Source organism: Paroedura picta, chromosome 8, assembly GCF_049243985.1.
Source record: "Paroedura picta isolate Pp20150507F chromosome 8, Ppicta_v3.0, whole genome shotgun sequence".
Taxonomy (NCBI): Eukaryota; Metazoa; Chordata; class Lepidosauria; order Squamata; family Gekkonidae; genus Paroedura; species Paroedura picta.
This window is the reverse complement of record NC_135376.1, coordinates 59,068,631-59,085,155: the sequence shown is the minus strand read 5'-3', so window position 1 is coordinate 59,085,155 and position 16,525 is coordinate 59,068,631. Positions and strand designations below refer to the sequence as shown.

General features: G+C 43.0%; 2 protein-coding genes across 2 annotated transcripts; both read right to left on the bottom strand.

The window, feature by feature from the left end:
* Positions 1–263: 263 nt before the first annotated feature.
* LOC143844017 (scavenger receptor cysteine-rich domain-containing protein DMBT1-like) lies at positions 264–4,046 on the bottom strand. Its single transcript, XM_077350950.1, has 4 exons — positions 4,005–4,046; positions 3,086–3,281; positions 2,480–2,806; positions 264–771 (listed from the first exon to the last, which is right to left on the bottom strand). The coding sequence occupies exons 1-4, from the start codon at positions 4,044–4,046 to the stop codon at positions 410–412; spliced, it is 927 nt and encodes a 308-aa protein (XP_077207065.1). The 3' UTR covers positions 264–409.
* A 104-nt stretch (positions 4,047–4,150) lies between these two features.
* LOC143844016 (scavenger receptor cysteine-rich domain-containing protein DMBT1-like) lies at positions 4,151–14,507 on the bottom strand. Its single transcript, XM_077350949.1, has 4 exons — positions 14,411–14,507; positions 11,227–11,541; positions 4,494–4,808; positions 4,151–4,407 (listed from the first exon to the last, which is right to left on the bottom strand). The coding sequence occupies exons 1-4, from the start codon at positions 14,505–14,507 to the stop codon at positions 4,151–4,153; spliced, it is 984 nt and encodes a 327-aa protein (XP_077207064.1).
* Positions 14,508–16,525: the final 2,018 nt, after the last annotated feature.

The following is a 16,525-nucleotide window of genomic DNA, read 5'->3' as shown; positions in this document are numbered from 1 at the left end:
GTTGCTCTCTTTCGCCATTGCCAGCAGCCCTTGTGGAGAGGGAGAAGTGCAAAATGGCAGCAGAGAAGAGCGAGACAGTAAAAAAGGTGAGGAGGATCTGGGAGGCGCCATTATATGTAACGTTATGCCACGCAGCTGGTGTGACGGTATTTGTACCCATGTGCAGAAATGCCCAAGATACATATCCCAGATCTAGTCAGAGCTTTCAGATCTCCCTCCTCCCAAATTAGAGAACAGGCGTACACGGCAGGACAAGCAGAGTATGTCTGGATCCCCCACTCTGCCACCATTACGTACCGGTGGAAACAGGACTCGCTGTAGTGGATGGATGAATTCCTAATATTAAAGGAAACCAGAGAAAAGACAGTGAAATCCTGTCCTTTCAAAAGACAGAATGGCATATATTTGTTTAATCTGTTCTATATTTTGTGTAATTTAGAGTATTTCCTAAATAACAGGGGGTACCTGAGCAATTGACACCGGCATCTTCCTTGTGTCGACAATTACTGACTCCCCATCCATTGTGGGGACACGCTTCAACAGCGGTTTCGTTTCCCTGGCACTTCACGTCATCCATGAGAATAAGACCTGAGCCTTCACCATACTTGGCATCCGTATCAGCAGAAATGGCCTCTCCACAGCTAAGCTGTCTGCAAACAACCTGGGCATTAAGCATGTTCCACAAATCATCACAGATGGTTCCCCAGCTTCCATTGTGATAGACTTCAACACGGCCTTCGCAGGTCCTGTTTCCGTTTGCCAGTCTGATATGTGAGGGGACTGCCACGTTTCCTGGTGATTATGAAGATTTTTAAAATTAAAAATGGAGGCCACATAAATATTTAACAACGTGTGAAAGGGAATTTCTGATAATGAAACTTTAAAAAGTAGCATCTATATTTACCAGTTGTAACACTCGCCTCAGTAGCTGCTGGAGGGATATTTAATAAAAGACAGAGAAGAAGAATTATTTCAAGCCAGGGGTATAATAATGGACAAGTGAAATGACATATCTGTTTTCATAGTTAATATCTCCTCTGGGCATGTGCTACTAAACTCTTACTCCCCCACGAGTATGGTGAGATTCCCTAAAAAGAAATGGAAGACCGGATCTATATCTCAGGATCTGGCTGGAGATCCTGTTTCCATTTGCCAGTCTGATATGTGAGGGGAATGCCAAAGTTCCTGAGACGGAATGAATTTTAGAATGGATCAAGAATGAAATCAAGATGCAACGTTTGGAAAATCTAGATGCACCATGTAATTTCTGAAAGGAAAAAATTCTTTTGAATAAAAGCGGGATCTATATTAGCCAGTTGTAACACTCCTCTGTGTAGGTGATGGAGGGGGAGCTAATGTTAAAAGAGAGACAAAGGAGAAACATGTCAAGCCAGGGTCATAGACATTAACAAATTAAATGACAGATCTGCCACTGGGTGGAGCTAACAGTACTTCTGAATGTCTGCAAATAAACTGATGTTTGAACAATGATTGTAAGAGTCCCCCCAAAAGACAGCGAACACAAGATATAGATCACAAATCTAGTCAGAGGTTTCAGGTCTGCCTCCTCCCAAAAAGAGAACAAGTGTACACGGCAGGAAAAGCAGAGTATGGCTGGATCCCCCACTCTCCCACCATTACATACCAGTGGAAGCAGGACTCTCTGTAGTGGATGGAAGATCTGCTAATGTTAAAAGAAACCAGAGAAAAGACAGTGAAATCCTGTCTGTACAAAAAATTTGTAGCAGAAAGGCATGCCTTTCTAAGCTCCCACCCCCCCAATCAGGAATGAGATTTATTTTTAAAAGAAGCAAGCCTCGTCTTTCCATAAGCGGTGTCAATAAAGAAGCACTATGCATGTATGATTAGATCTATGATTAGATGCATAGTCATTTCAAAGGAGAACTACTGATTTTAAAAAAGTTAGTGGGCATTCCAGGCCTTTCAAACTATGGAGAAGGGGATTGGCTGCCTGGCTGGAATGACAGACAGAGGAGCATCCTGTGTAATTCTTGTTGCTCTCTTTCGCCATTGCCAGCAGCCCTTGTGGAGAGGGAGAAGTGCAAAATGGCAGCAGAGAAGAGCGAGACAGTAAAAAAGGTGAGGAGGATCTGGGAGGCGCCATTATATGTAACGTTATGCCACGCAGCTGGTGTGACGGTATTTGTACCCATGTGCAGAAATGCCCAAGATACATATCCCAGATCTAGTCAGAGCTTTCAGATCTCCCTCCTCCCAAATTAGAGAACAGGCGTACACGGCAGGACAAGCAGAGTATGTCTGGATCCCCCACTCTGCCACCATTACGTACCGGTGGAAACAGGACTCGCTGTAGTGGATGGATGAATTCCTAATATTAAAGGAAACCAGAGAAAAGACAGTGAAATCCTGTCCTTTCAAAAGACAGAATGGCATATATTTGTTTAATCTGTTCTATATTTTGTGTAATTTAGAGTATTTCCTAAATAACAGGGGGTACCTGAGCAATTGACACCGGCATCTTCCTTGTGTCGACAATTACTGACTCCCCATCCATTGTGGGGACACGCTTCAACAGCGGTTTCGTTTCCTTGGCACTTCACGTCATCCATGAGAATAAGACCTGAGCCTTCACCATACTTGGCATCCGTATCAGCAGAAATGGCCTCTCCACAGCTAAGCTGTCTGCAAACAACCTGGGCATTAAGCATGTTCCACAAATCATCACAGATGGTTCCCCAGCTTCCATTGTGATAGACTTCAACACGGCCTTCGCAGGTCCTGTTTCCGTTTGCCAGTCTGATATGTGAGGGGACTGCCACGTTTCCTGGTGATTATGAAGATTTTTAAAATTAAAAATGGAGGCCACATAAATATTTAACAACGTGTGAAAGGGAATTTCTGATAATGAAACTTTAAAAAGTAGCATCTATATTTACCAGTTGTAACACTCGCCTCAGTAGCTGCTGGAAGGATATTTAATAAAAGACAGAGAAGAAGAATTATTTCTAGCCAGGGGTATAATAATGGACAAGTGAAATGACATATCTGTTTTCATAGTTAATATCTCCTCTGGGCATGTGCTACTAAACTCTTACTCCCCCACGAGTATGGTGAGATTCCCTAAAAAGAAATGGAAGACCGGATCTATATCTCAGGATCTGGCTGGAGATCCTGTTTCCATTTGCCAGTCTGATATGTGAGGGGAATGCCAAAGTTCCTGAGACGGAATGAATTTTAGAATGGATCAAGAATGAAATCAAGATGCAACGTTTGGAAAATCTAGATGCACCATGTAATTTCTGAAAGGAAAAAATTCTTTTGAATAAAAGCGGGATCTATATTAGCCAGTTGTAACACTCCTCTGTGTAGGTGATGGAGGGGGAGCTAATGTTAAAAGAGAGACAAAGGAGAAACATGTCAAGCCAGGGTCATAGACATTAACAAATTAAATGACAGATCTGCCACTGGGTGGAGCTAACAGTACTTCTGAATGTCTGCAAATAAACTGATGTTTGAACAATGATTGTAAGAGTCCCCCCAAAAGACAGCGAACACAAGATATAGATCACAAATCTAGTCAGAGGTTTCAGGTCTGCCTCCTCCCAAAAAGAGAACAAGTGTACACGGCAGGAAAAGCAGAGTATGGCTGGATCCCCCACTCTCCCACCATTACATACCAGTGGAAGCAGGACTCTCTGTAGTGGATGGAAGATCTGCTAATGTTAAAAGAAACCAGAGAAAAGACAGTGAAATCCTGTCTGTACAAAAAATTTGTAGCAGAAAGGCATGCCTTTCTAAGCTCCCACCCCCCCAATCAGGAATGAGATTTATTTTTAAAAGAAGCAAGCCTCGTCTTTCCATAAGCGGTGTCAATAAAGAAGCACTATGCATGTATGATTAGATCTATGATTAGATGCATAGTCATTTCAAAGGAGAACTACTGATTTTAAAAAAGTTAGTGGGCATTCCAGGCCTTTCAAACTATGGAGAAGGGGATTGGCTGCCTGGCTGGAATGACAGACAGAGGAGCATCCTGTGTAATTCTTGTTGCTCTCTTTCGCCATTGCCAGCAGCCCTTGTGGAGAGGGAGAAGTGCAAAATGGCAGCAGAGAAGAGCGAGACAGTAAAAAAGGTGAGGAGGATCTGGGAGGCGCCATTATATGTAACGTTATGCCACGCAGCTGGTGTGACGGTATTTGTACCCATGTGCAGAAATGCCCAAGATACATATCCCAGATCTAGTCAGAGCTTTCAGATCTCCCTCCTCCCAAATTAGAGAACAGGCGTACACGGCAGGACAAGCAGAGTATGTCTGGATCCCCCACTCTGCCACCATTACGTACCGGTGGAAACAGGACTCGCTGTAGTGGATGGATGAATTCCTAATATTAAAGGAAACCAGAGAAAAGACAGTGAAATCCTGTCCTTTCAAAAGACAGAATGGCATATATTTGTTTAATCTGTTCTATATTTTGTGTAATTTAGAGTATTTCCTAAATAACAGGGGGTACCTGAGCAATTGACACCGGCATCTTCCTTGTGTCGACAATTACTGACTCCCCATCCATTGTGGGAACACTCTTCAACAGCGGTTTCGTTTCCCTGGCACTTCACGTCATCCATGAGAATAAGACCTGAGCCTTCACCATACTTGGCATCCGTATCAGCAGAAATGGCCTCTCCACAGCTAAGCTGTCTGCAAACAACCTGGGCATTAAGCATGTTCCACAAATCATCGCAGATGGTTCCCCAGCTTCCATTGTGATAGACTTCAACACGGCCTTCGCAGGTCCTGTTTCCGTTTGCCAGTCTGATATGTGAGGGGACTGCCACGTTTCCTGGTGATTATGAAGATTTTTAAAATTAAAAATGGAGGCCACATAAATATTTAACAACGTGTGAAAGGGAATTTCTGATAATGAAACTTTAAAAAGTAGCATCTATATTTACCAGTTGTAACACTCGCCTCAGTAGCTGCTGGAAGGATATTTAATAAAAGACAGAGAAGAAGAATTATTTCAAGCCAGGGGTATAATAATGGACAAGTGAAATGACATATCTGTTTTCATAGTTAATATCTCCTCTGGGCATGTGCTACTAAACTCTTACTCCCCCACGAGTATGGTGAGATCCCCTAAAAAGAAATGGAAGACCGGATCTATATCTCAGGATCTGGCTGGAGATCCTGTTTCCATTTGCCAGTCTGATATGTGAGGGGAATGCCAAAGTTCCTGAGACGGAATGAATTTTAGAATGGATCAAGAATGAAATCAAGATGCAACGTTTGGAAAATCTAGATGCACCATGTAATTTCTGAAAGGAAAAACTTCTATTGAATAAAAGCGGGATCTATATTAGCCAGTTGTAACACTCCTCTGTGTAGGTGATGGAGGGGGAGCTAATGTTAAAGGAGAGACAAAGGAGAAACATGTCAAGCCAGGGTCATGGATATTAACAAATTAAATGACAGATCTGCCACTGGGTGGAGCTAACAGTACTTCTGAATGTCTGCAAATAAACTGATGTTTGACCAATGATTGTAAGAGTCCCCCCAAAAGACAGCGAACACAAGATATAGATCACAAATCTAGTCAGAGGTGTCAGATCTGCCTCCTCCCAAAAAGAGAACAAGTGTACACGGCAGGAAAAGCAGAGTATGGGTGGATCCCCCACTCTCCCACCATTACATACCAGTGGAAGCAGGACTCTCTGTAGTGGATGGAAGATCTCCTAATGTTAAAAGCCACATAAATATTTAACAACATGTGAAAGTGAATTTCTGATAATGAAACTTTAAAAAGTAGCATCTATATTTACCAGTTGAAACACTCGCCTCAGTAGCTGCTGGAGGGATATTTAATAAAAGACAGAGAAGAAGAAACATTTCAAGCCAGGGGTATAATAATGGACAAGTGAAATGACATATCTATCAGTTTTCGGAGTTAATATCTCCTCTGGGCATGTGCTACTATACTCTTACTCCCCCACTTAGTATGGCAAGATCCGCTGAAACGAAAGGGAACACCGCATATTTATCTCAGATCTGACTGGAACTTTAAATAAGAGGTCTTTCTTTAGATCTGTCTCCCCCACCAAAAAGATCATGTAAGCACTGTATGTCAGGCAGAGTGGGGTTGAGTTCATGCATTACTCCCACCATTGCTTACCAGTGGAAATAATATTTTTTGTAGTGGATGCATGAATTCCTAATATTAAAAGAAACCAGAGAAAAGACAGAAAAAAGACAGAATGGCATATAATTATTTAATCTGTTCTATATTTCATGTAATTTGGAGTATTTCCTAAATAACAGGGGGTACCTGAACAGGTGAACTTCCGTGGGTCTTCATGGTTTTCCATTCAAATTGGACAATATTCAGCATGACTGTAATATTTCCTAAGGTCATCCATATTGCTAAAGTTCAGACAGATAGTATATCCCCACACTTTTTGAGGGAAGAAATTTTATTAGAGTTTATTATTAAAGTTACAGAGCCTTGATAGGAAAGATTCAAAACTGTAAGACAGACCAAACTGCAGCCACTTGAAAATAGCATGAGGAAGAGTCAGAAAGGCAGTAAGGAAGCAGTGCAAGATGGAGTCTCAAAGCGGCTTAAAATCGCCTTCCCTTCCTCTCCTCACAACGAGCAACCTGTGAGGCTACCTGAGAGAACCTTGATGTTAATACTCTTTGTGAGCAACACTCTCAGGGCTGTGACGAGCCCAAGATCACTCAGCTGGCTACATGTGGAGGAGCAGGGAGTCAAACTCAGCTCACCAGATTAGAAGCTGCTTGCTCTTAACAAATACACCAAATCAGCTCTTAACCACTACATCAAGGCGGCACTACATTAAGGGGAGAAAAGACAAAGTCCCACCCAAATTCCTCCAGGACTTGAATGCTTCACAATTTTGGCCAACCTCTAGGTGGTGCCTGGAGGTCTCCTAAAATTAGAACTTATCTGCAAACTATAGTGAACAGTTGCCCTGGAGAAAATGGCTGATTTCAAGGGTGGAATCCATGTCATTATACCCTTCTGAGGTCCCTACTCTTTATAAGCCCAGCTCTTTCCAGGCACCACATCTGAGGGGATTTCTGCACCCTTTAAATGTAACATCATGCCAGTCAAATGCAGGCTGAATATTCCGGCCCCTTCACATGACATCGCCCACATCCAGCGTCTCACCAACTGACTGCTCGCTACATCCTCCATTTTAAAGTGCTTCTCTGGGAATCCCAAAAAATGGATTCACCACCCTAAAAAAGCACTATCGGGGAGCAACCAGCAGGCAACCAGCCGAAGGAAGGTATGGAGACTCAAATGTGCTAAAGTTGTCTGCACTGTCCCAAGCAATGCAAGAAATAATATTTCATTCAACGAAGTGTATCTCTCAAAAGTTTGTCTCCCTCCCTCCCCAAAATCAGAAATGATATTAATTTACTCATTTATCAAAGGACTCGGCCACTTTGGCTCCGGCACCCATGGAAGTCAATGACACCATGGACTATAATGGAAATGTCAGTGTTCCCGCCTTTTCTGTGGCCTGGGGGAATGGGGGGTTAATATGCAGCCTCCAAATTTCAGGGAGGCTCTTCCCTCCCTCCCCTCCAAATTTCAAAATGATTGGTCCAAGAGGTCCACTTCTAGGTGCTCCCTAAGAGGGTTCCCCCGTCCCTCCATTACATCCAATGCAGAGTCCATCTCATAGGATATAATGGAGTGGATAGGGGCACCCTCTTTGGGAACCCCTAGAAGTGGACTGTTGGACCAATTATTTTGAAATTTGGAGGGGAGTCAGGGAAGTGCCTCCTGAAGCTACTCTCAGAGTTTGGAGGCTGTAACTTAAATCCCCACCCGGCCCTGGGAAAGGCTGAACAGTCGAAATTCCCGTTGTAGTCAATGGAAGGAGTAGTTCAGCAGTCAGAGTAGTTCAGAGTAGTTCAGTCAGAGTAGTTCAGCAGTGGAATAGGCTGTCTAAGGAGGTGGTGAACTCCCCCTCACTGGCAGTCTTCAAGCAAAGGTTGGATACACACTGTTCTTGGATGCTTTAGGATGCTTTGGGCTGATCCTGCGTTGAGCAGGGGGTTGGACTAGATGGCCTGTATGACCCCTTCCAACTCTATGATTCTATGATTCTATGATTCTAAGTAGGGGATTGCTTGCCTGAATAGACTGACAGGTGGAAGCGCGATGCATATAAGTTGTATTCCTCTCTTCCACCTCTTCCAGGAGCAGGTGAGGAGTGTAAGAAATTTAAAAAGAAGGTAGACACAGACGAGACAGCAAAAAGGTGAGAACGGCCTGGGGCAATATAATGTCATGCTTTGCCATTCTGCAGGTATGACGCTATTTTTACTAATGTGCAGATATGCCCTGAGTTTCCAGAACTTTTGCAGCTCAGAGCTGGCAACCCTATTCGCACATGTATGCAATCCTAATGGCTACTGTTTGCAGACAATTAAGAATCTCAGAGCCTTTCTCCCCCCACCCCCAAGGGAATACTGCTCAGTCTAGAGCAGCCTTTTTCTACTTTTTCACCATTGAGAAACCCCTGAAACATTCTTCAAGCTTCAAGAAACCCCAGAAGTTGCATGAGCATATGGTTGGGAAGCATAGCTTTGTCCATGCCCCGCCAGGCCCCCTCCTCACCCCCTCCAGACCATTTGAGAGGGAGGTCAAGTTGACATGACCACAGATGGTCCTATCACCTGACAAATGTTTAACACTTTTTGAAAACATTAAAATTAATTAACTCCCACTCATTTGGGGCTGTCAATCCTGATTGAGAAAGCCTGGTCTATGTCGTCTCCAGCCATTTACTTTTTCGCCATTTACAGTTTCAGGCTATAAATATTTTTAATTTAGATCTTCCTGCACTGTCCAGACTCGCAGGACCCATGCTGGCCTCTGTGACTATCTGTCTGTTTGCGCCGCAAAACACAAACAGTTGCTGGTAAGATCTGGCTGGGCAAAGCCCATAGCCCAGGAGTGACACACCTGCACCACTCCACCCTAACCTCAGTCAGGTGGAGTGGTGCAGTAACCTCTATGATCATAGAGCAGTAACCTCTATGATCATCTCTAGTATGGCTGCTCATCTCTAGATTATAATGATCAGCTCTGCAGGCAAAAATGGCTACATTGGACAGTAGACTCTGAGGCATTGTACCATTTTAAGGCACTCCTCCAAAGCTCCAGGAATATTTCCAACCTGGGGGTAGCCAACCTGCAGATGGGGCCTGGAGAGCTCCTGGAATTACAGCTCATCTCCAGACTATAAAGATCAGCGCCCCAGGCAGAAACGGCTGCTTTGGAGGGTGGACTGGAGGGTGTTTGGAGGGTGTTTAAGGTTGCTGTGGAGATGAAACACTTGAGGCCTACTGTACAAGGTTGTTGTGCAGATGAAACAGGAGAAAAAAGAACTTCTGCAACAGCATCCGGTTTCATCAGCACAACAACCTTGCATGGTAGGCCTCAAATGTTCAGAGAGTTGCAGAGAAGAATCATGCATGGCTTGGCTGCATCGGCCCTTGAGCAGTGAGGCTGACCACAGCAGTATTTTAAGTGAGAAGGGACTTTTCTATGGCCACCCTGTCAGCCGGCAGTTAGGGAAAGCTGTCCCCCATCCAAAGGAAAGCACACCCATTCCCTTAGACTCTCCTACTGTGCTCTTAGAAATGCCTCCTTCACGTCAAGTCAGGGGCTGTTAGAGGTTTCCTTCAGAACAGGCCTGATGGAAATGCGGAATCCTGAGCAAGAGCAGCAATTGGCCATGGGGGAGGGGAGATTCCACCAATAGGAGGCTTCAGAACCTTCAGCATGTTGTCAGAAGTATGAATCACTATGTATATAAATTTCTAATTTGGATATTAGCTTTTTATTCTTTGTGCTCATTTTTTAAAAGATACATACCCCCATTTAACTCTGGGCTTAATGTAGTTGTTTCCATGTTGACTGAACCTGTTGCAAGGCCGAAAGATAAAAAATACAAAACTTGTGGGAATGTAATAGCAAATCTAGAATAAAGTACAGGCAGTGTTCCCCAACCCACAGGCCGTGGCCTGGTATTAGGCCGTGGAGCCCTTGCTGCGGGGGGGAGGGAGGCAAGGGTGCTGACGCGCCTGTGGGCACACCTCCCCTCGCAGCACTCCCTGCACCGGGAGCCATCAGCCGCTTCGGCGCCCAAATCACTCAAGCGTTGTGGGGGGGGAGGCACGGGTGCAAAAGCGCAGGTGCGGTAGCACCCACGCCTCCCTCTCCCCCCCTTCCCCGACCTCCCTCTTCCCCCCTGGTCTCTGGCCCAAAAAAGGTTGGGGACCACTGCTATAGATGATTACCCCTCAGATGTGAATGGAATCTCATTACTGTGTATTTAGAAAAAACAATCCACTACCATAAGCAGAATTTTTCTTGACTCTATAAAAACATGCTTACCAGTTGGCTGAGGTCCAGCTTCTATAAATTCAAAAAGAGAAATTACTGTTTGTATAGCTACTGAACTGCACTTCTATATAAATTATTGTATTCATACATGTTTTTATGGGAGTATACTTTGTTAAGTATGTAGTCCTAATTGCAATATCACAGGCTTGAGCTGGTTTCCCTGATTTACCTGAGTTGGTGGGTGGTTTTACAACCGATATCCAGATTCACAGCTTTGTAGAATAACTAGGCATGCTACTGAAACTTAACATTTCAATACCTCTCTTTTTTTTACTTACACATTCTCCTTTATGAGTAAATAATTAATAACAAGGCATCAGTTTAGTTATATTGGATGAACCAGTCTTTAATAGCACAGGTCCAGATATGGTAAGATTCCCATGCAGGAATCCACCACTCAGCACTTTGTAAATGCCATATTTGATTTCTTGATTTATTTAAACTTTCATAACTGAAAAATATTTGAATCTATGGTATGAACATGTTTGTTATTTATATTAGGAACTATGTGATCTGATCCTTCCTTGTTCAGCTTTTCTGATTACCCAAATTAATTGGTTCTGCATGCCAGCATAACACCATCTAAATTACTTTCCTGTTTATCCAACTTCTTATTGTCTAAATAGTTCAATACCTTTCCCAACCAGTTGAATAACATGTGGGATTACAGCTGTATGACATGCTCAATAGTTGCGTTGTTTGTAGGCATTCTGATTGCAACATTATATCTTGATATAGCCGATGTTTGCTTGCAATGAAAATAGTCCTGCATTATTTGAAAGTGGACAGAACACATTACCTGAGCAGATGACACTGATATCTTCATTGTGTCCACAATCACTTCCATACCAGTCAGAATGAGAACAGTTCCATATGGCGGGTTCATTCCCTTCACATTGTACTTGATCCAGCATGATGGGTCCGGAGCCGTTTCCAAAATAAGACCATCCTAGCACTCTTGTTGTATTTCCACAATCAAGTTGTTTGCATACCACTTGTGACTCATTCATACCAAACTGGTCATCGCATATTGTACCCCAAACACCTTCATAAAAAACCTCTACTCTTCCAACACATCTGTTCCATCCACCTGCAAGACGTATTTGCTGTGCACCTTTCCAAAACATAAAGGAAATGTTAATGAGTAAAATGCAGTACATCAAATATTGTTCCATATTTTCCAGAAATGCAAGGCCTTACAGCTTTGGCAAGACTTCAGTGTGTTTGCAAAGCTATGAAACAGGTAATGAGCCAGCATAATGCATGCTGCTAATTTTTATGATGCCTTAACTGAGACAACTGACTTTTTCCAGAGAAAAATTTGTTTCCTTGTGCCATCTGGAGAGCCCAATAAATCATGTGCAAGTGCTAGAGAACAGAACACAGGTCCAAAAGTGAAGAAAGAGAAACATGACATATAAGACTTGATATTTCAGAACCAAGTTTTGAGACCAGTGTCACCTTTAAGGCCAACAAAGTTTTACTCAAAATATAAGCTTTCATGTGCAAGTGTGCTTGGTGCATGCAAAAGCTTATACCTTGAATAAAACTTTGTTGGTCTTAAACGTGTCAACAGAATCCAACTTTGTTTGGCTACTTCAGACCAACACGGCTGCCCACCTGAATCTATTTTGATTTTTCAACCCCTTTTTAGATTTTTCAGTCCTTTTTTTGTGAATCTGCTCCTCTGTTCAAAATTTCAGCCTCTGAAATTTATTTTTTATTTGTATGAAAAACATGCCTTAGCTATGTTGTATTTAGTTTACCCATGAGAATTGCCAGTAAAAAGGAAAACAAATGTGTTGTTTCTGATAATTAAGATATTTTCCCTAAGACCTGTGAACTCAAACTGGAAACAACACATTTAAAAAAATAAGTATCTCTGTATTTTTTCCATTGATCCATATTTATCCCTTCACCCCTGTGCACCAAATACCCAACATTAACAGATAAAATCTGAATGTTATTAGGCTTCTTTATGAAACTTTGACTTGCTAATAGTTTCAAGCTAAAATATATTTTAAATCTAATCAGGCAAGTTAGACAAACACCAACACAAATAGCTTGGACAATATAGACACAATACCTGATTTATGAAGGAGAGCTGAATATATTAAAAGCATCCAAAAGAAGCATATTGGGGAACTCATGTTTTCTGCATACCTAAAGGGAAGGCAAGTTTCAGAATTTATACAAGTTCTAACCTGTACCGGAAGGCAAGAGCTAATGCAATTTGATCTTTCTTCCTGAACTCCCTACTCTATGCCAAGGAAGTCTGGAGTATTTTCATTTCATAATCTGTATCCCCGGAAATAGACAGTTACTGAGGATTATTGTTTTGGAGGTTCGAGTAGAAGGTCAGTTTTAAACATTTAAGAAATACTTTGAGATCACACAAAAATCCTCCTGATGCAAGTTCTCCAGGAAGTATAAATTTTCAGAGGTAATAATCTAGTCTGTTTTTTTTCAAATGTCTTTGGGCTGGATCCTATCTATTCTGAAATATATTCAGACATCTAGAGGCTTCAGTTTTAAACATTGCTATTTAGTTTAAATAGCTGCATCTCTGAAGAAATTTTGTGGTATTGCTTTATTGGCCCCTATCTGTATCAGAAATATACATGCCTTAAATAGACTACTAGAGAGCCAGCCCTTTATAAATCATAGTGCATTACTAACAAACTAGTAATCAAGCCCGCTGCAGCTAAATGCAGCAGGCGCTAGGCACTTACTGTGGGTGGGTGTCTTTCTTCAGCGTCGGTGTTCCAGCGGTGGCGGTCTGATGGGCGGTGGCTGGCTTGGTCGGCGTTCTTGCGGCGGCGGCGGCGGCCTGACGCGGCGAGAGGCGCGAAGCGCCTCTCGCCGCATCAGGCCGACAAGCAGGGAGCCCACGGCAGCCGCGCTTTGCGCGACTGCCAGGGGCTCCCTCAGGCGGCGGCCTGACGCGGCGAGAGGTGCTTCGCGCCTCTTGCCGCGTCAGGCCGGAAGCAACTGCGAGCCGCTCTGCGCGCGGCTCGCAGTTGCTGGGGCTGGGAATCGGAGGGACCAATCAGCAGGCACGAAGCCCTCCGATTGTCTGTCGTGAGGAAGGGTCCAATCCGGACCCTTCCTCATCACGGACAAATCCCACCTCAAGACCCCTTAACCATTTATTTAGTCCGGTTTAAAGATAAAAAGCTCATCTAGTCCAGCATCCTGTTGGCTAGACAGACAAAGTAATAGAGCATGACATAGTGGTTAACAGCGGTGGGCTCTAATCTGGAGAACCGGATTCAGTTCCCCACTCCCCCACAAATAGCCAGCTGGGCGACTTTGGCTCATCACAGAATTGTCCTGTTAGAGTTCTCTTAGCTCTAGAGAGAACTGAGCAAGATCCTGCTGGCTTGCTGTGGCAGCCCAAGAGAAAAGAAGAATCAACATGATGGCATGAAATCAGCCAAAATATTTATTAACTCGTCTGTACTTATTTCTTATGTAAAGGTAAAGGTATCCCCTGTGCAAGCACCAGGTCATGTCTGACCCTTGGAGTGACACCCTCCAGCGTTTTCATGGCAGACTCAATACGGGGTGGTTTGCCAGTGCCTTCCCCAGTCATTACCGTTTACCCCCCAGCAAGCTGGGTACTCATTTTACTGACCTCGGAAGGATGGAAGTTTGAGTCAATCTTGAGCTGGCTGCTAGTATAGAACTCCAAGCCTCATGGTCAAAGCTTCAGACTGCATGTCTGCTGCCTTACCACTCTGTGCCACAAGAGGCTCTTCTTTCTTATGTACTTTGCTTAAAGGTAAAGCAAGGGTGTGACCACAAAATGTTTGGGCAGGTAAGATATTGCAATTCCTCAGTTTGGAAGGAATTCTTAGTCTGCCCCAAAGCAGCATTCTATCATAAAGAGATTAATTGTAGTATAGATTTTATGGCTAAGAACATCAGATGCAGATGAAACATAGTCCTTAGTCAGCAGATACTGCTACATAAATTGATACAAAGGGAACTGTCTGCAGAGGGTTTGACTTCCACAAAATGCAAGAACAGTGTATGACATTTCTTTGCTGAAGTCAGAAGGACAAGATTCACAGCCATTGGTACATTTTATATTAAACTCTGATTAATATTTAATGTCAATAGACTTTAAAACAAAATAAATTTATGTCCCTTAAAATGTTAAATAATTTTTGGGAAACCCAATACAGATCTGTCCCTGATCATAGGATTGTTGCATTGCAAATCAGTTAAAATTGATGGCATTTCTGATTTCCCAAATTTCTATACCCAGTTACGTTTCTTTTAGTCTTTTGCAGATTACAGACATCCACTAATGATCATAGGGGTTATATAACTGAACACTTTGGAATGTCACACTTAGATATTATGAATTTGCAAAAATGCAAAGTTATGATTTGTATACAAAAAGGAAAGGAAATACCTACAAGGAGCTGTATTTCTTTTGCAATTCACAAAATGTGTTTAATAAAATGTGTTGAAAGGGGAGAAAGGACAGGTAGTTCTAAGAACTCCAAGTCCTCAGCAATTCATGCTTGTCAATCAGTTAAACCAAGCTCCCTTTGTTTCACAAAGAATCAGATGAATATTTTGAAAGGAATTGTTTTTACAGGAAATATGTTAACGATCATGGCCAAGATTACAAAGGTCAGTCTTACTGTCATTTGTTCCCTATTCCACTTTTGCCTCTTTAATTTAATCTTTCCATTATAATGACTAATCTCCTTTATTTTCAAGATTGCGTCTAAGGCCCTGTGGAAGCAGGCACAATTGTCTACTGTATATTGTTTTTTGTAGACATGAATGAAAATCTTTCACTTCAGCCAAATGGTCACCACTGTTATCTGTTCGTTGGGCCACGCTCCCAACACATTTAGCATGTTTCATGTTCTGAATGCACTCTTAGCACCCTTTCTTAAGAATCAGATGGAAAGGTTAAAGCACCAGTACCGAGATGCAATAGATTAACCAGTTCAAATACATTTAATAAATAATAACATTAATATATAAGCAAAAACTTCCAGTTCTGCAGGAAACCAGGGCTGGTTCTGCACTTACTTTGTTTTTTCTATTGTCAATCCTGCTGAAATCAGATCTATTTGAACCTGGGTCTTCCTCCTTCCTACCCCCACATTGAAACAGAAAGTGTTCTGCACTTGATTGGGGAAGCTCAGAGCAGGGAGGGGAAGGGTGATCATGAAGCTACTTGTTTATTTTTCTTTTCCTGAATGAGCAGGGCGGGGGGGGGGGGACACAGAACAAAGCAAATCTCTGCTGGGAGAAGTGTGGGCTTCTGGAGCACAGTCACTTTAAAACAGGGTAAAAATAAGTCTTGGGAGGGAAGTCTTGCAACTAGGAACCAGGAAGTCTTTGAACTGACACCCTGGCCTATCAGGGAAGACTGCTTTGCAACATCAGCACTGGAAGAAGTTAATCCAGGAAAATGCAGGAGATCTACACTTATACTGGGGGCTTTAAAAATCAGTTCTTCAAATATACTGAGTTATATCCGCTCCTGGATATTGCAGGGGAAAGGTAGGGTCACTGCAGATCAATCATGGATGTTGCAGAGGGTAAATATAAAGTGCCCCAAATCAAAATGGAAATCGTACACAGTGCAAAGGGGAGGGGTTTATTTGGGCTGGGAGAGGATAAAAAGCAAAGTGCAGACTCGACCCTGGAAAGCTCATACATGGAAGTTTGTTCATTTGTTTCATTAATTCTAATGTGAATGGTTTTTTTTAAATAGATTTGTTTCATTATTGTTTCTTTTGTTATTGTAGGTTTTTCCCCTTAATTCTAGCCAGTTTGCTGTAATGGTTAAGAGAAGGCTTCTAATCTGGCAAACCAGGCTTGATTTCTAGCTCCCCCACATGCAGCCATGTGGGTGACCTTGGGCTCATCACAGCCCTGATAGAGGTGTTCTGACCAAGCAGTAATATCAGGGCTCTCTCCCTCACCTACTTCCGACAAGGAAGCAACTGCGAGCCGCGCGGAGCAAAAGGTTCAAAGCGCCTCCCGACACGTCAGGCTGCCGACCCAGGGAGCCCCCAGCAGTCGCGCTCCGCCCGACTGCCGGGGGCTCCCTAACCTAGCGC